General features: G+C 40.4%; 1 protein-coding gene across 4 annotated transcripts in view; it reads right to left on the reverse strand.

Annotated features, from left to right (window-relative positions):
- The window catches only part of CMTM4 (CKLF like MARVEL transmembrane domain containing 4), an 82,202-nt gene extending 56,434 nt beyond the window's left edge, over positions 1-25,768 (reverse strand). For 2 of the 4 annotated variants that reach the window (XR_012837595.1, XM_075765667.1), the window contains exons 1-2: positions 25,117-25,766; positions 5,412-5,588 (exon numbers count right to left, since the gene is read on the reverse strand). Coding sequence is in view for 3 of the 4 variants with exons in the window: in XM_075765667.1 (XP_075621782.1) it covers positions 5,412-5,588; positions 25,117-25,302 (363 nt within the window). In the remaining variant the exon portion in view is untranslated. Of the gene's footprint in view, positions 1-5,411; positions 5,589-15,235; positions 15,361-25,116 lie in introns of those variants that run through there. The other 2 variants (XM_075765663.1, XM_075765664.1) reach the window with 2 other exon arrangements.
- Between the last annotated feature and the right edge of the window lie 984 nt (positions 25,769-26,752).

Consider the following 26,752-nt stretch of genomic DNA (forward strand, 5'->3'; position numbering starts at 1 on the left):
CAGGGAGTGTGGTTAATGATTTTTTTTTATTACTATTTTTATTTTTTGTACAATGCCCCTAATTTTTCCTCCAACCAGTATTCTACTTGCAATGTTGGGGAACTTCTTCCTTGTTTCTATATGAAGTTATCAATTTGAAGTTTACAAACATGTAGTCAGTCCTCTAAACTAAGCACCTCTGGTCAAACTCCCATAATTTTACTCTATAAACATATTATTAAACATTGTGAGTATTTTGCACCACAATTAAAAATGGAAACATGGTTTGTCAAGCAAAAATAAGTCCTAGGCAGAAAGAACCAAATTAACTGTATGAGCATTCATTCCCATCTCTTTTTTTCCTATTTATTTAGGCTTACATAGGTATGGGAGCCTTTATTCAAACACTAGATTCTGCTACTCCAAGATTCACATAAGCATAATTTCCCTGATATAACAGTCCCTGACTAACGGTTTCAGAAAAACATTAGTGTCCCAGAGGGCCGAAGTCATGCCATGCAGAGACATCCTAGTGCCTGGCCCTCGTGCATCCCCATTGGTCCCACGTCACACACAGCAGGCCCCCAAAGGTCTCTAGCATTCATCTGCAAGTGCTCCTGTTCAGGTGCTTCGATCCAGTCCCAGGTGTCTGGCACTTGCTGGACAACAGTTCTATTCCCAGCATCTCAAGCAAAGTATGTAAAAAAACCCTTGTGTTTGTATTTCTTACAGAACAATGCACCATTTACACCAAAGGAGAACTGTCCATAAAGAGCACTAACCCAGTGGAAATTAATTCTGACTTTTTTTTTAAATTTATAAAATATTAATTTTTATCCTTAATAGGTATTGCTATTTTGACAGCAGTAAACATAAAAGATGAGTTAATTTCTCATTCAACAGCTAAGCAAGCCGAAGAAAACCAAGATGTTTTTTCCAAACAGAAGGAGAAGAAAACAAATTTTAAAAAACCCCAAAACACCCAAAGGCCCTGTGAAGGCCTTTGAACTATAGGTTTGTAATTACACTCTTCAGAGCCAAGGCTGGCATAGGACAGTTTGTCATTCTGACACCACATCAAATTTTCTGCCAACTACTTCAAACGTCAGTTGTTTGCACACAAGGTTTCATGGCTGCAGCAACTGAAAAAAAACCTCAACCCCGCAAAGATGATGAAACAAGTTTTCAGGCAGCACAAAATACAACCACTGATCTGTGTCTTTTGGGAGACACACCTGAGTCCTCATGTTTTCTCCTTGCATCCGTGCTTCCCTGGGACTGAGTACAGGCTAATAAGCCCAGCGGAACTCTAATAAGCTTGTGCTGTGCTCAGTTCTGTGCCTCATCTTTGAGGCTGCTCTAGGCTAAAAAATTCTGCATTCAGAACTGCACTCACACACAAAATACACTACAAGAGCTCTGGTGAACGTTTTTCAAAAAATTTTTAAAAAGTAAAAAAAAAAATCTAGTAGAAGATTTTTTTTTCCTACACACAGACATAAATAGTCCATTCTACTAGCTGATTATGCAATTATTTACATCTGTAATGACTCAAGTTTCTCTCATCATGCAAACTCTCATCCAAGAGACACTGTCAAATTCCAGTACTTCCAGCTATTTGCCATCACTTTTCCAAGTCATCTCAGTTCTCACAGCCCTGAAAAAAAGGTATTGCAGCATTACAGTGGATCCACTCTGCAGTGACAGTAGTTGTCAGAAAGCCTGGCAAACCACAGGCAAATTCACCAAAACACCAAAGTTACTGCAAACATTTCTGTTAACTTTGCTACCCTGCCCCTACTTCTAGGGGGCTATATCATGTACAGTTTGGCTACGAGATCTTAAGTTCTCCCTGTAGATCAACATAAGATTCAAATAATTAATTTCTTTTTAAAAAAAAGAAAAAGATAAGTTAGCCAAACACAAAATTATAGTAAACATTTAGTTATTATTTAACTCTGAAAACAAACATTTCAAAGCAGCAGCTCATCAGTTCAGCAGGAATATCTGCTGTGGTGTGCTCTTCATTCCCCTATGCCACTTGCTAGTCGTCTTGCAGAATAGGCTCCCTTTGAGCTGTGAAGTATAAAGGAAATGGAAATTTCCACTGACAGGTTCCCTAGCTTTTGCATTTTTGCAGAGTATTGATAGTGCTGCACAACACCGACAAGTGACTGCTCTCTCATCTTACTGTAACAGACCTCTTTCCAATACAGCCAAGCAAGGTTCTTTTCTAGCCTCACCATCTCCATGTTTCTTTCATGTTTACCTCAGGAAAACATGAAAATGGTTGGCCTGTCTCTAATTAGGATCAAAACAAAGCTCTTTTCCCCACATGGCTAAAAAAATTATATTAAAAAAATTTAATATCTGTTAAATGCTGGTATATACTGATCCACATTTTCATTCCAACCAGGGATAGAGGACATTAAACAATATTCACAACACATTAGAAAGAAGTCCAATTTTAAGTACTAAAGGAAACAATCCTGTGTTGGACAATAGCAGTTGATGGCCTGGTACTTTCTAATATGAGGGATCATTTGAAAGCAAATGGTTTCAAACAGTTCCTAAAAATTTTGTGGACTTCTTCCTGAATTTAAGACTATCAAATTCTTTCAAGCACTGTAACAGCCTACTTCTCACATAGCTTCTAAAAGCAAATTTTGAGACTATAATGGGTATTTCCCTTAACAAAAAAAGTCATACTTTTTTTTTTTAAAGCATATATTAATGAATCCCTACATAGGCAGGAGTTACTTGCTCCTAAAGCATTCAGGAGTGTGAAAGTCTGTTGTTCAGACAGCAACTCCTGTGATAACTGTGTCATATACAGAGGCTGCAAAAATTATCAAAATAACCATTAAAAAAACCACAGGAAAGTACTAAATATTGAAAGAAGCTAATAATGTATAAATATAGATCTAAATTTATAAGAATAAAATGCCAAAATAAACAAGAAAAACCCCGTTCAACCACAAATTTACATTCATAAATTTCCTACTAGCATTGTCAAAGTAATCTCCCACAGGTGTTTTATCAGCAGCCTTCAATCTCCCACTCTGTACGTGCACCAGCAGACTACAGCTATCTGAATAATGAAGATACTCTAACACTCCTCTCAGAATAAAAATCCCATCAGACTAATGATTGTTAAAATCAGTAAGCAATACCAGGAAGAAGGATGGTCTCATCAGTTAATGGAAGGCAGAAGCTTCCAGTTCTCTTCTCATTTCTTTTAGAGATCTTTGGTATAATAATGGAAGAAGCATTTCATCTTCAGTACATAACTAAAAGAATGAGACTCGTGAGATCACAACAATTTACTTCTACCTCTGTTGATCTGGCAATATGAACTAAAACAAAAGCACTTTCAGTGTATTACCACATTTGCCCTTCAGGTTGAAATCTGACCATGTCATGTTGCTCCATGCTCTTTAGGTAGGGCGTTCAGAGTGTGACTATTGCCCTAAAACCCCAAGTATTTAACTTTTTCTAAAAAAAAAAAAAAAAAAAAAAAAAAAAAAAACCACACACCACCACACAAAACCAAACCACAAACGAAAAAAATCCCACACCACAGCTGGCTGGATTTTTTAGCCCTCTTTTCTCTAAAGATCTCTTAGAGAATGCTATGCAGAGACAAGTAACACTGCACTCAAAGCGACAATCTGTGTCACTCAAATACCGTAAGAAGTCAGAATGACTGAAAGGACCTATCAGTTACACACTAATATCTACTGCATTATTTGGAGGGAAAAGCAAAGAGCTGCATTTAGGCTTCTGTACTTATGTGCGTTCAGCAAGTTGTCAAAGTGTTCTGGTAGGCAGTAAAAGTGTGCCACAGGGCTCAACAACAGAACAAAATGTACAGACACACAGAACCAAAAGGTATGTGAAGTCATTAAACCGACTCTTCCAGAGATAAACTTCAGCTCAGTCATGGACACCATGCATACCACACTGTGGTCTCTTGATAAAGTCATGGTCAAACTTACTTTGATCATAAGCTAGATCTAGCCTTCACTGAAACCAGTCACATCACACCAGCAAAACCAACATGTATTGCATGTGACACTGATGCACTTACACTTGTTATCATGCTCTTGTACATGCTGTAGGACATACAGAACTGTGTGGTATAAAAAGATGGTCTTCAATTGCTGTCAGGCTGTTGTGATGCTCATTAAACAACCAAACTGACAACAGAAACAGAGACTACCTTCTCTCTGCAGCTGTTGCTTTTCAGCTTGCCATGAAGATAAGTGGTGACAAAACTGGCAGAATGGAGACAAAAGAAGCAAAGGCAAGACAACCCAGTAACCAGTGGTTCCACTGGTTTTGTTCTGCAAGCTGCCTGGATTTCCCCCACCGACAGTTACCAGTCAGTTCTGTCCATCTAATCTATCTACCAAGTACTCTTAGGAAGAGTTCATAAATAGATCATGCATCCCCAGGGTACAAAGGATCATCTAATTCCACATTCCTTGCTCATTGTAAAGAAGTAATTTAGACTTATAAAGTTACTGCAAACATGCAAATTGCAACATTAATAAATTGTATTAAAAACAAATTTTTAAAAAATCACACAGAAGCCTAAAAACCTCTGGGACTCATCTCCAACAGTACTTACAAAATTACTGTTATAAAATAAAACAGAACATAGGCACATATGTATCTGTACTGTCCAAAGAAGTTGATATAAATATTGTCTTTGAAGTTGACAGATCTTTTGCTAAAGTGACTAACATGTTGATTTTGTGACCTGTGTTTATGCAACCCAATCTGAAAGTTTAACTCAAAGTTAAATGGAATAAAGCATGGAAATAAAGACTTGTACAAAAGGAATGCGCACTGCCAGCAGTTCTCTTCCTAAAACTCCTCGTATTTGAGAACACATTAAGCCTTGCTAGTCAATGTTTAATAGTTATGTGTGTAAGCAATTCAAAACACCTGATTTTCACACAAAGCATATGATTTTTTACACTACTACCCAATGATTTTATTAATCTGTGTAAGAAAATATATGTAGCCTGACTGTCCTAATATAAAAAAAACAGCTAACGAGAGGAGAAGGACAGACTACTGTAAATACAGCATCTGTCGATACAGGCTGCATTTTTATCCACTTAATCCACAAACAGTAATTGCTGGCATTAGCAGGAAGTTTTTCCTTCCAAAGAGAATCTACCAGAAGATAATTTTACTTCTATTTAATGTAGTTTAATCTCACTACATTTCAAAGCTCATTCTGCTGTTAGTACTCAAAATAAATCATAGAATCATAGAACATAAGTAAAATGTATACTTTACTCAGCATAAAGGACACTCACACACAATCTTAAATAACAGTAGAAAGTAAAGTTCAAAGATCAAACTTAAAAACAGATTTGCAGCTATTTTTAACAGAGTGAGGATTTGTATGAACTTACAGTAAGATTCCAGTTGATCTGCGGTATTCTTGTGTGAAGATTTAGACTGAACATAAGCAACAGAACTCCAGTAACCACCAATGCACTACAGCTCACAAACTCAAAGAAATAAAGGCCTTCACAAGGGGAGCATTCCATGATGGTCTCTATGCAGATGAATGCAATCAGTGCCAAAACCTAGGAAGAAAAACAAGTGGAAAAAATATAAATAGATTTCCACATTTTGAAAGTAGCCACAAGTATTCCTGAAATTTCCATTGGGAACATGATCAGTTTACACTCAGGAATGTGTGATTTTAGTTTATAACAGGGCACTGTCTAAAGAGCAAAAACAAAAGCAAATTAATGCAAGACTTTCTGGATATCTCCTGTTCAACAAAGTATATTTTAACAAAATTACAAGGAGTCTAACATCAAAATGATCTGGACACCCAGAAAGGCATGAAACCCCTTCAGGCCATTGGCTTAATATGCAAATGGCACCTCAAACATTTTATTGCATTTTTCACTCATGATATGCTATTCCAAAACCTGAAGATGGGATGCATTTGTCTACTGGGCCAACCTCAAGCTCAGTTACATAGTATTAATGTAGTGTGACTGTGAAAGACATTTCAATAAATCTATTATTTAAAATTCACTAGCAACTTAAAATCTAAATCAATTCAAAACAGAAGAGATTCAGGATCTCCTCCAGCCTCAAAAAATGTCTGCTTTTTAAATATTTTTTATAATCAATATGCTAATTTTCATATAAAAATATATTTTATCATTCCTTTGTAAGACAATACAATGAGCAGCTAATAGATGAAGGAAAAACTCCTGGTGCTGCAAACACATACCTCTAACTGGGATGATGGTTAGTCACACTAAATTCAGAAGATACCTTGGTAGAGTTAACACAAATGTAGACTTTTGCAAGACAAGAGAGTTTAATTTATTATTTAGGATAAAACAGTGAAACTTACTATATTTTTAAAAAATCTGCCCAATGGACCAAACTAAAATATATAAAATCCATGCATCAATATTAACTACCACTGATAGCTACCACAGAGCATACAACTCGCACATCCAAGTATGTTTCAAACTGATTCCTCTTTAAATATAACTGGTAAAAGAAAAACAGTAACACAGACTTGTTTTGTTTTGTTGTTTGGTTGTTGGTGGTTGGTTTTGGTTTTTTCCATGGCAAGCAAGGAAGGCCTGAAGAGTGTTTTGCTTTGGTTTTCAAGACAACAACCCCCCACACACACCCACTTAGATTTTTCAGAAAGAATTCACTTTTTTGCTCTGCCGCAAAATTATAATGAGACCATAGTAAGTCAGTTCAAGTTGAGGATGAAGAATTCAGGGAGACAGCCTCCTCAGAGCTAAATATACCATAATTTGAAGGTTTTGCACAAACAAAACATAAGTTTAAAAGATTGACAGAAGCCACAATACAAATCCCTTCCTGCTAAATCCTTCTTTATCAATTTCAATAATGTTTTGCAGTTACACTTTCTTCCAGCACTTTTTATGCTTCACCCATTAATTTCTCTTTGCCATCTATAAAAAAACTAGCAAAGAGAAGAAAAAGGATTTTGAAAGAAGTTACCATTGTCACTAACATCAGCAGTAATTTTAAGTAAAGGTCAATACCCTGCATGCTTCGTTTGCCACACACTTCAGAATACAGTAGCTTATTTAAGTTTAAAAATGGATTAAACCACAGCACAATAGTTTCAACAAAAAACTCACACTTGGGTAGAAAGTCTCTCACAGCTCACTTAACAAACTCTCTTTAAGAGAGATGCGCCATATTAATTTTTGCCAGCTAATAGAGCAGGCCAATTCACATAAAAAATTCTGAATGGATACCCAGTGACTAAACTTCACTTCAGATTTGATCTTTGACATTCAATAGCTTTGGAAAAAAGAAAGAATATGCAGTGAAATGCAATGTTCAGAAAACCAGAATCAAAGTCAAACTATGATTTCAGCAATGACACACACGCAAAAAAAAAGTACCATCCAGAACACAGCTTCATTTTACAGTATTAGCATGTAATAACGTCCACCTTTTCTGTGAACACAAGCCTCATAACTGAAGGTGACATTGAATACAATTTTAAAAAAAAAAGTAAAGCTCTAAAAAAAAAATCTTAGTCATTTCAAGTAGGATCGATATCACATATTAATGCTAAATGTTAGCTGGCAAAACTTTGCTCCAGTATAACAAAGTCTCCATTGTTCTTGCCAGTATTTTTGATATGACACTTCTAAAACTTTTATTCTTTTAAAAGAAATGGTTCTGCAATATTCTCTACAAATACTGTAGTACAAGCCCAAACAGTATTAGGTTCATTTTCTAAAAATACGAATGGCTCTGAATTGTGCCACCAACATTAGGCTGAAGGAGCCAAAAACTCTAGCACACCAATTGCCATGCTGGGTAACTGCTACTTGGCATATGGAATTTCTGTTGTTTTGCTGATAACAATCTTGCACTGCTCCATACCAGATAGCATTTTTCTTTCAGGCTAATATACTCATCTTAGCAGTCAAAGCTCAAAAACGATGAACGAGTTTCTTGCATATAGCCTTAGAAATAAATTATGTACTGAAGAGGCACTTGGAGCAATGAACTCTAATCATCGTATGTTACTTATATACTCCCAAGCTCAGAATCGGTAAGTGATAAACTTCAGAGCAATTCTACTCTAAGACTTCATTTTATCCCTTAAGAAATTATAACAACACATTTACCCGTGACACACCCTTATAAGAAAAAGGGTGTTAGTCATGTACACTTAGGTTTGACTTAACCCAAACCATTGCAAATACAAGTAAAGATGTGCCATCAGTTTAAGTGTAGTGACATTAGCTACAGTGGTCTGGGTTGTGGCAGCCCAAGTCTATTGATATGTTTATCAGAAAGGTTGGGAGAAAACCTCAATTGCTTCAGTTTATGATGGAGATTCTGGCCACAAAGTGGAGGCTGCGTTTTGGAAACATGCACGATAACTGACTATTAACAGGAGTATTATCATCACAGAGTGACACCTGAACACTTGTTGGTTGGGGGGACAGGGAAAGGAGAATGTTCCCATGCATACAATTTATTCGTAACACTTTTGTACTTCAAGTAGAACTATTTTTCTTGCAATACAAATATATTTCACCCTTCTTGAAGATTATCCATCCTGCCGGTGCTACATATACCTTCCTGTTAACTGCCCATTATTTGTCTCACAATGAATCCTATGACAAAAAATGAAATCTGGACTAATCAACACATCAGAAAAAGCTATCTTCCCACAGAAACTTCCCTTTTTGTAAACACGATAAAAATATCAGTCTTTAGTATGAAATATTTTCTCTCTGAAACATCAGGGTAGTCTTGTCCTCCTACACATTTATAAACTTGCCAGAAATATCTTTCCAATTAACTACAAGTAATGTGAATCTTCTATAAAAATATACTAGTGCTGCTTTCACTGACCATTCCACTCAGAGATGAATCTAATTTTGTTTCTAATAAAAAAGCAAACTACTCTAAACACATGAAAGTGAAATACATTATAGAATCAAACCCATGACTTAGCTACATTACTTCAAAGTGTTATATAAATGCTGCAACATGAGCCGAAGCTTGCCAAAGGCAATGGTTCATCCAGTGATCAAGTTAATTTAAAAAAAAAAAAGTGTTAACATTGAAAGTAAAATGTTCCATTTTCTCTGCATTTTTAAATTTATGAAATAAATAAATTATATAGCCTGTCTCATAAATTAAGTAGTGAGTTAACACAATTTTGCCACCCAGAATACCGCTTGGCTGATATGGCCATAAAGAAGACTGATGTGATCATAAGCGCACCCTGAGATTGTCCCACTGCAAACTGCAGACAGACCAAAAGTCAGTCTTGGTCTCAGCTACCCCAGCTTATTTTCTGAGGGATTACAGTGCAGGTTTAGTGCTAACCATTTTCTCCCATTCTCTCAGAGAACTATAATGAAAACATCATCTTTCTAACCTATGTTTATCTCCATTGCCTGTCTACAACCCATCACTGCCTACTGACTTAGCTAATCTACATGCTGCTCACAGCTTACCAAGGCTCAAAGACCCAAAAAGTCACTTCTCCAGAGCTTCCTACGCTCTTTCCTCTGCCACACCACACATCCAAGATAAAACTGGTGCCTTGCCTTATACCACGTTGGCTATGCATACTCTCTTGGGAAGAGGGAGGAAGGACAAAGACGCTCCAGCCCTCCTAAGAAGCCTCCATGCTCCATCCAGACACCATTTAAGGGTGCAAAGACTCACGCTGTCCCAGGTAAGTGACTGAGGCACAAAATTGCAGCAGAGAAAAACTCTCACTCCCCAGCTACTAAAGCTTAGCTCTTGCTTTGTAACACAAGTCACTAAAGCTACCTCAAAAAATCAGGAGACAGGCCTGCATCTAGGCCTGCATCTTCCTCCCACGACTGCAGTTGCAGGACTAGCTAAACAAACAAACAAAAAAACCCCAAACCCCAAAATAGCATTGTATTGGAGCACAGGTCTCAGTCAACAAAAAGCATGCTGCCATTTGTCCAACACAGGAGGCAACTCTCACTTTCGAGTCACACCTCTTCTCATAGTTTAGGGTGATGAGTTTTGACAAGTTTTTCCACAAGCAGAAGTTTCAAGGTTGGTTTACCCAGGAAAAATGAGAAGTTGAATGTGGTGGAGATCTCCTCTTTCATGAATTACTGCTCTCTCCCACAAATGACACAGCTACAGCTTTCTCGGGCACAGTCAATAGAAAAAGTTTCCTCTGAAGGATGAAACAAACCTTTTCATCTGTTTTTCTCTGCACCAAGTACTTTAGAGAGTTTTCTATTCCACCCTAAGTCCTCCAATACCCTAAGATTTGTATAACTCTCTTTTATTACAATCTTTCTCTTTTTTAACAGTTGCTTTTGGTTTCCTTTCTACCGTCACTCTTCTCAAACTAAGTACAGTGGATATTGTGTTGATTCATAACTTTGTCATGGTGGAAACATCGGGTTATTCTACTGGATGCTGAGGTCTGTGCAGAGGCATCCCAGGCTACCTGCAATACCATCTTTTTCCTGAACAAAGGAGATGCAAGAGTCTGGTCAACAAAGCAGGATCAACAAGAATGAGCTTCAGGGTAAACGGAGAAAAGGTCTGGGTCTGCTCAGACTCGCAACCCAACGTGTGCAATACAGCTGTAACTCCATGACAGAGCAAACCTCCCCCTGCTCTTCATCCCTCATCTCCCACCACCACATAATGCAAAGGCAAAAGAAAAAACCCTCCAAGTAGAGGATTAAGTATGAGATGTATTTCCCAATAATGATTTTTTGTGCTTTTTGTCTTGAATAAACTGGCAAACATCCCATTTTATTGTTTGGGATGTTCAGGACCGCTAAGATAACTCATGTACAGTGTGAGTCTATCGCGCTTGTATTAAACAGCACTGAACCCCCACATAAAGGCTCCATTCACAGTGAAGCAGCCCCTCACTGGAAGGGGATGAAGCGACCACAATTTAGGGCCATTTAATTCCTGACAGAGACCCTCTATACCAGGATCCAATATCCTTTAAATTAGCCACATTAGCCTCCTACCATTATTGCGTTCATCTCAACTTTCCTGTAAATTCCCCTGGAGAAGGGCCCTTAATGAAGAAATCATCTGCCTTAGGGCTATGTAAATGGCTTATATTTACATCACTTTCTTGGCAACACAGGCAAGTCAGACATAAAACACTGTATTTTCCCAAAATGGAGAAAATGTGCTATGACAGGCACCAATGCTGAAAGAGAGCTTTTAGGAGGTTGCTAATGGTGTATTTTTCCTGTCAGAACATGTTGTGTTTTATTTTTGAAGAAAATAATCAAACAACTTTGCACTAAAAATAAAAAAGACAGTTCTGCAATGAAAACAAAGTAAAAAATGAGTTTTCCTGTTTATCTAAAACCTTACCACAGAAAGCCTTATTGTGTGGTTAAATGACATAATTACGCATGATTTCGAAAAAAACCACAAAATGGTCAGCATTTTTTCTGCCTGAAAAATACCCACAGAATTTTAGTAAGAATGTCACACTACCAAGACATTTTTACATCCAGACTGTTTATATTAATGGTACAGCAGAATACATATGCACAAAATAGAGAAGAAATAAATTGCTTTTACACCACTTAAAGTATCTGAAGACATTAAACTTTCTTGAATTAAAATCTAGATTTATTGTTCTCATTTACTTGGCCCAGCAGTCCCAACTTAATGCATGAAACCAAGAGGGTCTCATTCCTTGCAAAGCACATGCATTTCCCACATCTAAAACAGCTGGCACAGATATGAATATTTGGGATCATATGGCTTAAACACAGTCCTGCTTCTCCAGCAGGAAACCATCTTTTACCCTAAGCAGAAGAATGACTGATTTCCCGCCTGTTCCTAGTCTGCATCCTTAAGACTAAAAGAGATGTGTTATTAACTCTGGTGATTGGACTTCAAGGAGCCTTAAATCACAAATGAGTATTAAAACTTTTCTTAAAAGATAGACAATTTAGGAAAACTACGCTTACCAGAGAAGGAAGCTTAAGAAGCACCAGTGATTCAGCACCCTGGATAAACTAAATTGTGCTCTAATGACAAAAAATACAACACTGAACAAATCCGGGGGGGGGGGGGGGGGGGGGGGGGGGGGGGGAAATCAACCAGACCTCCAAACTCAACTCTGATTTGGTGGCAACGATAGAAATAATAGCAGAATGTTTACATTTCAGATCTTCATTCATGGGTTTTGCATGGAGTTGCAATCCTTAAGTTCTCATTATTTCTTAGCTCACTTTTGGATACAATGTGGCAAGACTTCAGCACATTAAATATTGTGAAATCTTTATTAAATCAGCTGATCTTTTGCCACCTCCAGCAGTTTTCTATAATCCTTGAAAGATTCAACTACTGCTGACTTCTCCTTCTCAACTTAGGCAAAAGACCAATTCTAAATACAGAACATATTTCTGAGGCCAGAAACATTTTGATGGCATATTATGAGAAAGGGTCATATTTGAGTACGAAGGTAATCAACACTCATAGTTCTTTTGAAACACTAAGTACATCTCTTATTGTAAAAAAAAAAAAAATTAACTGGACTTAACTAAGGTGAACAGAAAAGATTCTCACTTCACTAAAACAGAAATGTATAAATTTTAAAAGTGAACTTAGTCATAGAGTCTAGAATGAAAAAAAGCTGCAGACATGAAGTAGTAACTTATTTCCTGCCAACTGCATTAGTACAGTGTTTCGCTTATTGCTTGGACGCACCTATGCGATGGACATTCTTATCTGCTAGATAAACACAAAAGCAATTCCAGTTCAAATACCATTAAACAAATAGTATTTTACAGTACGAAAATGTTTTATGGTTTGGGGTTTTTTTTAAAAAGAAAAAACAAACATGGTTCTTCCTGTTACTGCTAAGTACTTTATGATTTTTTTTTCACATTACTTTTATATTGTCCTCAAAGTAAATCCATTTTAGCATTCAAAGTAATAACGGAACACGCAGACAGTTGTGAAGCCCTGGTTTGCACAACTCCCGTGCAGCTCATTCTGGAGTTGCCAGTGACCAGACCCACGCCACGCTGCTCTACACAAGGTGGCCTCAGGCTGCAGCATCAGACACCGCCGCGGCCACTACCTCCTCCTTTTCTCCCCATAATAGCGGGGTCGCTGCCCAGGTGACCCCTCACACCAGTGCCTTCTGGCATTCCAGGTACAACCTGCTGGGACTGGAAGAGTCACCTCACGACCCCTGCTCTCGGCCCCAACTCCAACAGTATCTGGCCCACTGTTATTTTGGCACTTGGAAAAATTTGCTCATCTCCACCTTGTATGACTTTGCAGAACTGACTGCAAGTTTGTAACATGCCACCTGTCCCACAAACAAAACCCCATCAACAGTTTTGTAGCAACCCCATCCTATAGGAACGTTCATTTGAAGATGAGAGAGTGCACCATGCTTTAACCAAAGGCAAACAAAACATGCAAAATATGACCAGTTTCTCCCACCAATTTCTTTCCATGGGGACCTGTGCCTCCAGTCCCCAGAAACTACAGTTCACGTGTATCGTAATTCAAAATATCTTCATAAATAACAGGTCCTGCAAGGCAATGAACAAAGCCTCAACATACCGAGTTATACATTTCTAACTTTGCGATTTCTATGCTGCATTACTCCTATTACTCCTATGCAACCCAGTGAAATGAACAAAATGGAAAGGCTTATTCCGTATCTACAGCACACTGAATTGCACCAATGGCTTCAATGAGTGGACATAAAAGAGTAAGCTGGGGGGGGTGTCCCCCTTTTAACCATTTCCTGATATTTGAGGCTTAATTTTCTCATTCATTGTCTCATACTCATTTTGACAGACATCTGCAAGCATAGCTTTTTATAGTCATCTCTCTCTAATTCCCAAACATCACAAGCTAGTCTCTCTAATGATACTGCATCGTGCAAGACATGGCGGGTTCCTCAGAGGCAGCTCACAAAGGTCAGGCAGGAAAATCCTCTCAAGGGCCACCTCCACAAGCCTCAGCATGCCCATGCCTATGGTAGAGGAGCAGAGGGGGACATGCCACAAAGCAAAGGGAACTCTTGCAGACTAACCACTACAATACGTCCACATCAGACTTCAGAACAGCGCTCCAGAGTGCTGGTAAAAACCATAATTCAATGACACACGTAACAGAAAAGTGGACATTCTTAAACAACAAAACTACTCAACTACATTTCTTCAAGTTCAATTTTATCACAATTTGACTATTATTTGCATATCATGTTCTTAGACAAGCTAGGTAAAAATAGTCAGAAAAACACACATTTCTACAGTGCTGCACTAAATATAATTTTGTGTATAGAGTCCTCTGCATCTTCCTCAGCCACTGCCAGCTGCACATAGTGTGGGCAGAAGGGTGAGAGAGGGGAGAATAAAATATTTTCCATTAGTCCCATTTGCTGCTAGTCCTACTCATGCAGGCTTTACTACAATAGTAACACAGAGTAAAAACTGACTACAGGAAACAAAATGGAGAAAAATAATCTAGCTGAACAGCTGAGTTCAAGAAAGTATAGTACCCTCACTTTCAGTCACCAAGGCAGGGGAAGATACAACTTCGTTTCCTTAAAAATCATTGGTAATTCCTGTCTATCTCAAAGACTGATTTAATAGTTAGTATCACTAAAAGTCACTAGTTTTGTATCAGCATTTATTAGCGCACTAATAACAACTGTGCGGGATGCTCAAGAGAGAGTGTCGAGGAGAGGTACCTCTCAGTACATTGTCCAATCGCCCATCCTCAATCTTTCAGCAAGGGTACAGTATCCTTTCCAGTCCATTTCCTCGTATTTTCTATTAAGTCAAGCTGTGAGAACTCATAACTTATCGTATCTTTGCTATTTAAACAAAATGAATACAGTTACCCTATTTTTGTCTTCAGGCTGCACACACATGTTCTGTATGGTACACACACACACTCTGCTGGAACACAGCAAGTTACTGAGATTGTGTTTGTATGATTTTTAAACAAGGTAAAAAAAATTGGCTATTGCTTCACTTATGAGAAATCTCTACTCAGCTCTTAAAAAAAAGAACAACATCAACATTTTTGACTGGGCTTCGTGTTCCCATTCACATTCATAGGCCAACCTGTGTTGGAAACTTGGCTAGTCAAAACAGTATTAAAACACAGTACTGTAAGTCTGTAACAAACAGTAGGATAATTTAATTGGTTTAAAGAAGTAAAGGTGTACTCAGATTTTGTCAAGTATTCGATCTGCTCAGCCTCCTGTTTAACTAGCCTGTTAGGCTATATTAAAAAGTGAAAGTTCTATTTTAAGACTATCAGAATCAGTCTGTATCCTTTAAAACTCCATTTAATCCAAATTATGAGTAAACATCAAACATCCCACAAATACTAAAACAAGAAAGGAATTTTAATGAGAAAACAATCAAGAACTTAAAGTAGTCCTAAGGAATCTATTAAAGTTTTTTGGGTTTTTGTTTAAAGGAAATGGTGCAAAATGTCCTTGCAGTCCCAACGTTCCCAAGATTGCAATCTGAAGGTCCCCTTAGATGCCATGCCTTAAAAGGCAAAAAGAGTCTAGACATACTGGTAAAACAGAACATTAAAAAAATAGATGTAGGCCAGAACATTAAAGAGCGCTGCCAGCTGTACTGGGGAATGCATGAAACCTTCAAGCCTGCCTTGCTATTTAGACTATCTTAGAAGCATTATACAGTAGTATCTCATCCAAAATAGAAAAGAGCCCACAAACTTTCATTGCATAACTGCAAATCCACCTACTCATGATTTTATAACTCAAGAACAGATCTGCCTAAAGACTGCAAACAAACTTGGCATGCTGCAGAGAGAGAACTGTAAAATGTTGTTAACCGCACAAAAGCCCTAAGACTCTGGCAACAATGCCTTCACCTTCTCGGCCATGATTCTTACTGTACTGCCACCACGAAGTAAACATCCTGAACATCCCAAAGACTCAGGACACTATCCTATAATTCGGGAAGAGCACTTTTTCAAAAATACTTTTAAACTATTATTGATAACATCATCTAAAATTAAAAGATCCCAATGTTTAATAAAAGGTTTCATCTACATTACATAAAGTTTCTAAGCATTAAATGCAACAATTAGTTTCTTTTAGAAGAGTATATGATCAAACAACTAATTTATTCACAACATTCAAGTGACAATAGTTCCTAGCATGAAAATAATTTCATAAGACAAAAGTTACTACTGAAGGTTATTAAAGACTCCTAGAACTTAAGTATTTCATAATATTCACAACCATGCTTGTTGCTTTCTTCCATGAACATTTCAGTTTAAAACGTATAAAAGTACAGAAAATTAATAATGTGGAAATGCTTGTTGTTGATTCATAAGTAATTTTGCAAAATATTGACAGAACTGTCACAAGCAGTGCTGTATCACTGGCAGATTTAAACCATTTTAAAATAACAATGTTTATGTTGAGTGAAAGTTACAGCGAAAGTATGACCGTATGAAACTCCAGATCTAAGCACAGGATATATTTCTACATACCAGGCACATGGCTGCTGTGCTTTTAAGCTACACTGTAACGAAGGGAACTATGACAAACAAGTTCAGCTCACTTGCAAGCTGAAGACTTTGTGAATGAACATACAAGCTAAAAAAAAAATTGAAGAAGTATCTTGAACAAGACATTATTCGAACATCAACATCTGAATATCAAGTTACATATTAAAAACAGTTTAAATGCAAACAATGTTGAAGACACTTGTTTGGGTAAAAATCCATAATATTCTTCCATAAGCTAAGGCATTAAATACCAAAGCCTTAATTACAATTAAATACAATCATCAGAAACATGATACTTGGAGTTATAGTTCCCAGTTTAATTTGCACACAGTGAGATTAAAACATTAAAAATTACTCTGCTTACCTGAAACCACATTTCAGGTATTACACTATTCTAGTAACATACTGCAGTGTGAAAACAGATTTCATCCTGGACATCTACTGAATAAAACAACGCTCAAGACCCATCACTGTAAAGACTGCATTACTTGATTCATGCTGTTGCGTACTGCATGGGCTTCTCAGTTTGGCTGAGTGCAATGACAGCTCTAAGATCTCTTTGCCCATAGTCACTAATGTTTTTGATCCATCTTTCCTCTACTCATGGTTGTATGTTCTTACACCTATTCTAAATCAGGTTGGTGTTACCCAGCTTTTGCTTTCCTCCTCCTGTATTCTTAGGAGTTGATAGTACAAGTTCCAGAGAAACTTAAACATTACTTCCATGTTTTGGAAGCAAGTAACTACACAAATTACTTAGAATTAGGTGATTTTAAAACAAAAAAAAAATCAGAATGTATTTTTAATCCAACTCTAATATAGAAGGAGCTACTACTACAACTACAGAGCAACAGCAGCTGATCCACTGTTAAGGTTATTCATTGTGCATGTAGTCCTCTTCGCATACAAAATTTCAGTATAAAATTACTTGTTGAGGTCTAGAAGCAAGACAGGTATTTCTGAAATGCAATTTTGAGCACAGGATGATGACTCAAAAAGTGTGCAAGTTGATTTAATAAAATGATGCATTAGTTCACATCAGAAATAACAGATTCCTCCTATACTGTTTATGTCACAAGAAAAACACAACCTCTTAAATTTCTAGTCCTTCTCCTTGTCTTCTTATCTCAAGATGATAATTAAAACACTAGGGAGGCTCATCAAAAGACATTACCAGAAAGATTACAAGAAAAGAAGGCAGCATTCCAAATAATAATACTATTAGAACTACATTTCTTACTGTAGTGCCTACAATTAGTATAGCGTATGTATCACTATTACACTGGTTCATAATGGGAGAAAAAAAAAAAAAGAGAGCACACTTATTGCAGATATTATACAAATTTCTTCTGAATGCAGAATTTAAAACTATCCACCATCTTAGAGAGAAATTTATAGCAGGAATTTGGAGTTTACTTCGACAGTACGACACCAGCCCACACTCAGATGGTAGTTAAGAGACACCAGGGAAGAGACCAAAACCCATTTACCTTTCTGCGGAAAGACAATCACAGTCTTTTCTTTAGTTGCACGCAGAAACAATAAACAGCAAAGCTAAACAGAGTTAGCTCATCATTCTTCCCTCTATGGTAAATGTCAGCACAGCAATGCAGATCTACAACATAGAGAGAAATCTTTCCAGAGAGAAATCCAGAGTTTCAGAGACACTGAAGTGACATAAAAGCCAAAGATCATCAGTATCCAATGTCATACTTAACATCTTCTGAAGCAGCAGCTACAAATACCACTGAGAATCAAAGCTCAATATACAACAAAGAAGGATTTCTTACATAAACACACATTTACTGTTTGGAAATTAGAATAAAAAATGGAAGATACAGGTAATCACAGAATGACTATAAATTACCAGTGCAATCCTAGGACATAACAGGAGAGGTATCTCCAGCAGAAGCATGCAAAGTGACGTGTCATTGTACATACTGGTAAGACACACTTTAAAGGTTACCTATTTCTCAGGTTGTGCCTACTGAGAAAGGATTACTTCAGTTAGATGGTGGTGCAAGAAAGGACTGCCAGATGGTCCTGAGACCAGAGTCCAAAACAATTTTGTGTTGCCTTGTGCAGCAAGATGAAGGCTGGCTGAGTGCAGACAGGTGTTTGGAAGTGCACAAAGGAGTAAGGAGTGGTTAGGAGAAGTGGCAATGTTAACACAAGAACAAATGGCTACAAATTTGCTAGAATTAAGTTCACATGGAAAATGAGGACTGTTTCTATACCTCCAAAGTGCAGAACAAATGAACAAAAGCTAACTTTAAGGTGAAGCTACCACTTATGGGAAAAAACGCCAGGTACAGGACTGCCTGTGACACTGAAGCTGCCTTAGAAGGCTCAGATGTCTCCTGCAGTGCTCTGCTTCTCACTGAGACCACCGAATGCTTTACGCCAGGACTGATGACCTGACCACTGCGGAATGACCTTACCACACAGCAAATCTCATCTACTGACCTCCATTAGGTACAGTCTAATTTTCTGTAGCTTCGCTAACACCCCATTTACATAAAACCAAACTTTACAGTAACTAATGTGAAAGAAATCTCAATTTATTCATACTGCATTCAGCAGCCAACTGGTAACTTCTATGATTTATGTACATAATGACAACTGCCTGTACAGCACCTATCTTCTCACCCTAGCAACCCATAAATGAAGCAGATGAGGAATCACACCGCTGTGCAGCTGCACAGGACTACTGCAGAGACCCCCAGGGAGAAAGGAGCGGGCAAGAATTAGACATGCCATAAGATGTGACACACTGGACTGGGGTGGGAGCTTGGGGACTCCATCTAATCCTCCCCTCCAGAAGAGATCAGAGTGAGACGCTGAGCTGAAGGCACAAGAAAGCAGTGATAATGAAATAGGAGATTACTGAACACCTCATAATAGTTTTCAACCGGATTCTAATAGTTAGCAATTAGCTTACTCCTTGGACCATAGATGTTATTACTCTAACTTTTTTATGTAATTAACAATGGGAATTCTCAATAGTCTTATTACCCATGTAGGCGTGTATTACAGGCATTCTGAATTTTGGTTTTTTCATTGCAATAAGTCCTGATAGCCAAGAACTTTACTGTAGTTCTGGCCTTAACCAATTTCTGGATCTGGAAACATAGAATGACAGTAAGCCACAAAACAACTTTTTCCAACATTCAGCTACTCTCCACCAATGAAGATGGAACTTTTTATTCTGAAAATTGTGAACATATGAACGACTATTCCCACTAGATTTCATTTAGCTCAAAAATCTTGCCTCCACTGACGGGCAATAGCTTATGCTATAGAGAACAAGATGAGAGCAAGCACGCAGTGATACTTCCCAGTACACTCATCAGCAACTTGTAGCTCAGAGACCTCCCAAGCAGAAGTATTATCTTCTTTAAAAGGAGTCTCTAATGGATTTTTGTAGCATTTGGAATAGACGCATGAAGAAAAGAAAGACTAGGGCTGTCTGAGCCACAGAAGTCATCACTAACCACCACAAATGCCATCCTCTTTTAAGCTAGCACATGATAAGGGCTTTCTGACACTTGCTCCTTCCATCAGAAGGTTGCTCTGTAATCTTACCGCTCCAGTTAAACCATTCCTAACTACTGCCAATGTCACAAGAACTGGCCGGGCACGATTTCTTACATCAATTGTCCCAGCTATTACAGGTGATACATGTTACTTTAAATCAAGTGCCTGGAAAACCTGGCAGGTCCCCAGGGAGAACCAAAGAGATTCCCAACAGGATCCTGCCTGGTTTCCTCATAACTGCCTGACAAACAGCCCACCCAGAGCTACCGTTCCCAAAGAAAACAAGAAGCAGACAACAGTCATGATTCACCATGGAAATTTCAGTGGGAAATATATGCCTATGCCTATGCCCAACTTTAATGACAGTAAGGTCCTTCAAGGTGCAGAATTATAACACTCAAGGAAAAATAATGATGCATTTAGAAAAGCTAACGAGAAAAATAAAGTGAGGGGAAAAAAAAAACCACTGGCAATCTCAAAGAGGTGGTACCTGCTAAGCATCCTGTCTCGTTTGGATGACAACGATGGGCCCCTCCTGATTCCTCACACAGTAAACACCTTTCTTCAGCATGCACACTCAGAAAAACAAGAGACTCTCCTTAGGAAATTCAAGTGAAGGGGGAAGTACCACCAAAATGAAACAAATCATTTGAGGATGTCCATAGGAAAGTTTTCTAGGGATATCTGTTTGATTATTGTACAATAATCTCCATGGGAAGTATTAAAGCCCCCAAAAGCATGAGAAACGTAAAACCATGCCAGACCAGAGTGTAATGAAAATAAACTCTAAAGAGCTTTTCTGCTCTGGTCTCCAAGGACAGCTATCTAATCTCTCACATCTGCCGTATGGCAAGGTACTGCTCCATCTAAACGCTGGAAAGTCAGCTAAGAATTTCAACCTAGATTTCAACTTCCCCAAAGGAAAAGCATTTCTTTAGAAGTACACAAGTGTACTGGCTTCTCCCTGACTTCCATTTCAAGCTCAAACCCTCATTTAAAAAAACAAACAAACAAAAAAAACAAGCACAAAACCAAACGTGAGAACTCTGTACTACTTAAAGTCTTTCCCTGCCATTCATTTCCCTTCCCACCATTTTCTTCCCACCTGCCTGATGACACCCGATCAGGTGTCTCAGCCACCCCAGTAGCCCTGAAAACTCCCTTCCTGATACAGTCCAACACTCACCACCTTCCTTCGAACTTCTTCTTTAAAAGAGGCTTACAGCTCCAGCCTCAGTCACAGCCGACGTTTCCTCACATATCCAAATAAACACACGCACACACACCTATTTCAACAGAAGATACAGGGAAAAGAGCTGCTTTCCGAAAGGCTCACCGCCTAACAATAAAACTTCCAAAAAAAGGAAAATCTGTTCAATACTAAGCTGTTCCACATGGGTCCTTTTTATTACTTCCTCACTATTCTTCATATTGAATATTACTGACCATTAGCAGGCAGACGTACGTACTACACAACTATTCAACTTAGCCTTAAGTATTAGTAAGAAGCCCTAAATAGTAAAATACAGTTTTCCTAGTTTGCATACACAATTTAAAATTAACAAAAACCTATAATGCTACTCAATCTTTTCTGGGAGTCAAGGGAAAGAGAGCCAAAATAAGACTCAGAAATAAGCAGCACAATACTATACATGAATCATTATCATAACTCATTATGAGGCTTTGGGCAGCGTGGTCTAGTGGAGGGTGTCCCTGCCCACAGCAGGGGGGTTGGAACTAGATGATCTTTGAGGTCCCTTCCAACCCAAACCATTCTATGATTCTGTGATTATGTCAGTGCCCCTTTAAAGGACATTTTAGGGCACATTCTCTATAAATATTAAGAAATATGAGTAAAAACTGTTCTCCCCCCTAGCACCACTTAAATTACTCCACATGCCTAAAACATCACACTGTTTTCCATGTTGTAACAACTCCTGTAACAATATTTTGGATCAATACAGACAAATCTACAACAAAATATTAGAGCCCTACAATCGTCTATTTTCAGTCAGTTGTGGTTGCTGGGGTTTTTCCCCCCATTCCATGTTCTTTCTGCTTTTGACAATCAAAAAGGGCATCTGGAAGAAGAGCCATTTAAGCCACAATGCCCAACAGTTATCCTTCACATACAGCACTACAAACTAATTTGTGGAAAGTCCTTCCACTGAAGATTAGAATGAACAGCAATGTTTGTCTTGAGCTGATACATTCATCTGCCAATCATATATGTATTTTAAGACAAATCCTGATGTTAAATGAAGCACGTGCATTGTAATCTTTCCTGTAGCATTCTTTTTACTGCAATATATTTAGAGACCTTTTATCTAAACCTGTACTTGGTTTTTTCCTTTTTTTTTAAGTTTTCTTGGGTGTGCAATAAAGGGAGTTCCTCCTCATTTTTGAGAGCTAGAGTTCTCTACTATGGACTTTGATACATTTTAGTTCCTACAATATTTTTGTAAAGGTATTACTAAACATTATCATTAAAATAATTATACTTGGCAAATCAGCGAATTAAGTGCACTGTGGAATGTGCTCTCTCTTTTCTTTCTTTTCCAAAACTGTTCAATTTTCCATCGGTTTGCAAAATTCAGTAGTCTGTTTTACCAGTCATCACCATGAATTAGATAGAACGTCTTTTAAGTACAATTGTGCAGAAACTAAACGTGTCAAGATGGTACCTGGGCTTCTACCCTATACTAGCTAATTCAGTTTATTGTTAACTTCTGACCCACTGGATTCATACACCTCGTAGGAACCATGCACAATAGCTCAGATCGCTCTTATTAAAAAGGCACAAAACATTACTCACTTCCCCTGAGGATACTAATCTGCACATATACATCTTCCTAACAATGTAGTGACGTCTTTGTTCAACAGACAAGAAAACTCTCCTAGCCATAACTCCAGGACAGCGTGATTTTCCCCCCATCTTTCTTTACAAGACTTAAAAAATTAAGAGGTGTTCTCCATGTATCTTTGGAACTTGTTCCACATAAATCAGAGCTTAATAATAAAGGATTCGCTTACTCGTGATCAATAATCACTCATTTTGATTACAAGCTTTTAACATGACATTAGTTATTATAGCTATTAGTGTACTACAGAAAGGAGTTATTGTAGTTATTAGTGTACTACTGAAAGGATCAGCAGTAGGAACAGAAACAAACATCCCAAGGGCAGATTATTTCAGCATATTAGGAAGCACCACCCCAGGATTTCCACAACACGGACAAAAGTTTTTAACAGTTCAAAGACAGGTAGATGTTGCACAGTGATGACAGATTCGTTGGCATCAGTCCTGAAAACACATAACGCAAATACAGCTATTCCCTGTTGTTAGGCTACTCAGGTAACACACTCATTGCTACTACCACTTGCAGACCACAGATTCTACTCTACACTGAGGAGATGAGAAGAAAACAAATTGCACTTCCAAATCCTGGATTTTACTGAGTATTTGTAAAGAAATGATTATATATTCATCACCGCAAGCTTTGTCTTGTACTAACCAGTGGAGGTTTTAAATACTGAAGTTACATACATGAAATATTAAAATGTTTCTTCCATCACGGTCCTCAAAGAACTCGCCTGTTTTAAGGGAAGACAATTTGTAGTACCCTATAAGAAACTACTTAAAAATTTATTTCAAACTTACTGCCATTTTCATAAAATGCCTACTTTAAAATATCCTGAAAAACACACTTGTTGATTTAAAAAAAATAGTAATATTAAAGTCACTTAGAAAGTAGATTAGACGAAGACAAACATCAGCAACACCAAAAGAAAAACTGACAAAATGCTTAGGTGTTATTACACATTTAGCTCCTATGGTGCTCTAAGACCTGCACGGGCTCCATCAGACTAAACAGTTTAGCTGTTCAAACTACATGAACAAATACAGCTTATATTTTATTTCAGAATGGAAAAACGTGGGATTAGGGGGTGGAGGTGTTTCCAGGGTTTCTCTTCTTTTACTCTGTGCACATACAAGAACTCCAACCTGTTAAAGGCAAGCATGTAAGCGAACACTTTGCAGGCACCTAACTCTACCCCCAGGGATGACCCACGCCGCAGCCCCTCACCTAGACACCTCAGGTAGTGCCCACCCGTCACATGGCTCCCACGCCACGGACGCAGGACCACGCCACGCCACGCCTCGCAGCCCGGCACGCGGCAGCCCGGGCAGTTTCCCCTGGTCAGAACGGGGTGCGTGCCTGCAGCCACACCGCTTTCCGACACCTCTCTACGGTGAGTCCGTCGAAGTGAAAGAGCATTTAATATTTAAATTGAAGTATTTATCTACTGAGAAGTTGCCTTATATTTTTTAACCTACACAAAACCTGTAGTGATGGAGTGCTGTTAATGCTCCAGTGACCCACAGGCACAGGCAGGCCCTGGCATGCACACTGAGGTAAAATCTCTCACAAAAATAGCTGAACACCCCTACAAAACCTACCGTAACGCAGGCCGAACCCGGGCCGTTCCCCCCCGCAAGGGGAAGCCACACCACCTGACGGGAGCAAGCCCGGGCGTCCCTCGAGCCACCCGAAACCCAGCACCGTTCCCTCCAGCCGCCGGGCAGAGCGGCGGGAGCAGGGAGGGCAGCTCGCGCCGCTCCCGGGCCGGACCGCGCCTCCCCCCCCCGCACCGGGCCGACAGAACCCCTAGCACCCAGCGGAGGTGACCCTTCAAACAGCGCCCGCCCCAGCGTCGAGCTCGCCAGCGGCCGGTGACACGGCGCTCCCGGGCCGGCTGCAGCGGCTCCCGGCCCGCGCCGGGCTTCCCGGCCGACTGAAATGGAGGACGGTTGGGCCGCCGCCAGGCGCCGCGCCCGCAGGTACGCACCTCGCCGCCGGGCCGGCAGGGCGAGCGGCACGGCCCCACCGCCGCGGGGTGCCCTCCGCCGCTCCCCGCCCGCGCCGGTGCGGGGGAAGGAGCCCGGGACTGGGCGGGGGGGGCTCATCCCGAGCGCGGGTGGCCGCGGGCCCGCTCCCCGCCGGCGGTACCTACCACCTCGGCCAGCTTGATCCTGCCGAAGGTGCCCCGCAGGTAATCCAGGTCGCAGCGGAGGCCGCCCAGCCCGCGGCGCTGGCTGACGGGCTCCGTGGTGGGCTGATAGGGACTGCTGGCCCCCGACATCATGGAGGTGCTGGACGCCTCGCCGTCGAAGCCCTCCAGGTCATCGCCGTTCCTCATGGTGCCGGTGGCGCCGGTGCCGCCGCGCTGCTGAAGGGCTGGCCGCGGAGCTCCGGCCCGAACCGAGCCGCGCTCACCTAGCGGAGCGCTAGCTGCATGCCTCCCCCCGTCCCCGGTCAGGCGGAGCGGCGCAGGCGGAGCGAAGGCAGCATGGTGCTGTCCCCGCCGGCCGCCGCCTCAGTCCCGGCAGCAGGAGGAGGAGGAGGAGAGCGGCGGCGCGCGGGCAGCCCTCAGCACCGCACAGCGCCCCGCCGCTCGGGGGCGCCCTGGCCCCGCGGAGGGGCGCGAGGACCGCCGGGGCCGCCGCGGCGCAGCCGGCCCGGGCTCTCGCTGGCACGAGACCGCCGGGGCGTCCTCAGCGGCGCGGCCACCCCGCGGTTCGCACCCGGTCCCAGCAGGGCAGCTCGGCTCCGACCGGGAACGCTGCCGCCGCCTCCGCCGCCGCTCCTCCCCTCTGCGCTCAGCGGAAAGGGCGGAGAGAGCCCGCCCCGGAGGGCGCGCCGCGGCCGGGCGGTGCCTCCACCGGGCCGCCGCCGTCCGCCCCCTCCGCCGGCACCTGCCCCCGGCCGCGTCCCCGCCCTCGGGCCGGGCTGCCCGCCGTCCGCGGAGCCGTCCGGGGCAGGGGAGGGGCAGGCACCTGCCCCCGGCCCGCCGGGGTGTGCCCCGCAGAGCCGAGCCTGGGGCGGGCGGGCGGATCACCTTGCTCGGCAGGAGTCGTTTGGGGATCGGAGCTGTTGCCTCCGGGCGGTTTTGGCACTTCAGAAGGTATTAGCGGTCTATTGCATTATAGGCTTTTTGACTTAGGGTTTTTTAAAGTGCATTGATGTTGATGCTAACGCAGAAAGTCAACGATACTGACATTTTAAATGGTATTAATAACTCAGAGCTAATCCTTCGAGATACATTAAGCAGTTCACACTGCTCAGAATTACGCTTTCAAGCTGTTACCATACTGTACCCGCAGTAGTTCAAATATTGGAAACCTTCAGGGTATTCTTCCGTGAGTGTTAGAAATACTTGGAAAACTATTTAAAATTACACTTTAAAGTGAACGGTTCATTTTGACAGCCTCAGAATCACTTTTGGAGACACTTTTTCTCTTGCTGTGTCACCATAAATAGGGAGAAATAGCAACACAACCTGGCAAATACAGGTGTATCGAATGTAGCTGAAGATTTTTTTTTAACATGGAGACAGACAGACTGCTTGTACCACAGGCCAAGCTGAAATTCAAGGTGTTCAGTGTTGAATCCTGTGATCTGCCATCTTTATCTGCCAGATCTCGACTCTTGTGCTTGTCATTGACAGCCTACATCCTTTTCTCCTCTCTTTACATTACTAGTGCAGGACTTTCACATGTGTTACTTCTTCTAGCATCTTCTTCTGGCCTCCAAGAGTCTTTCTTACTGCTACAGTTTTTGTTTTCCATGAACACTGTGGATTATCAACC

Source organism: Balearica regulorum, chromosome 13 (assembly GCF_011004875.1).
Source record: "Balearica regulorum gibbericeps isolate bBalReg1 chromosome 13, bBalReg1.pri, whole genome shotgun sequence".
Lineage (NCBI taxonomy): Eukaryota > Metazoa > Chordata > Aves > Gruiformes > Gruidae > Balearica > Balearica regulorum.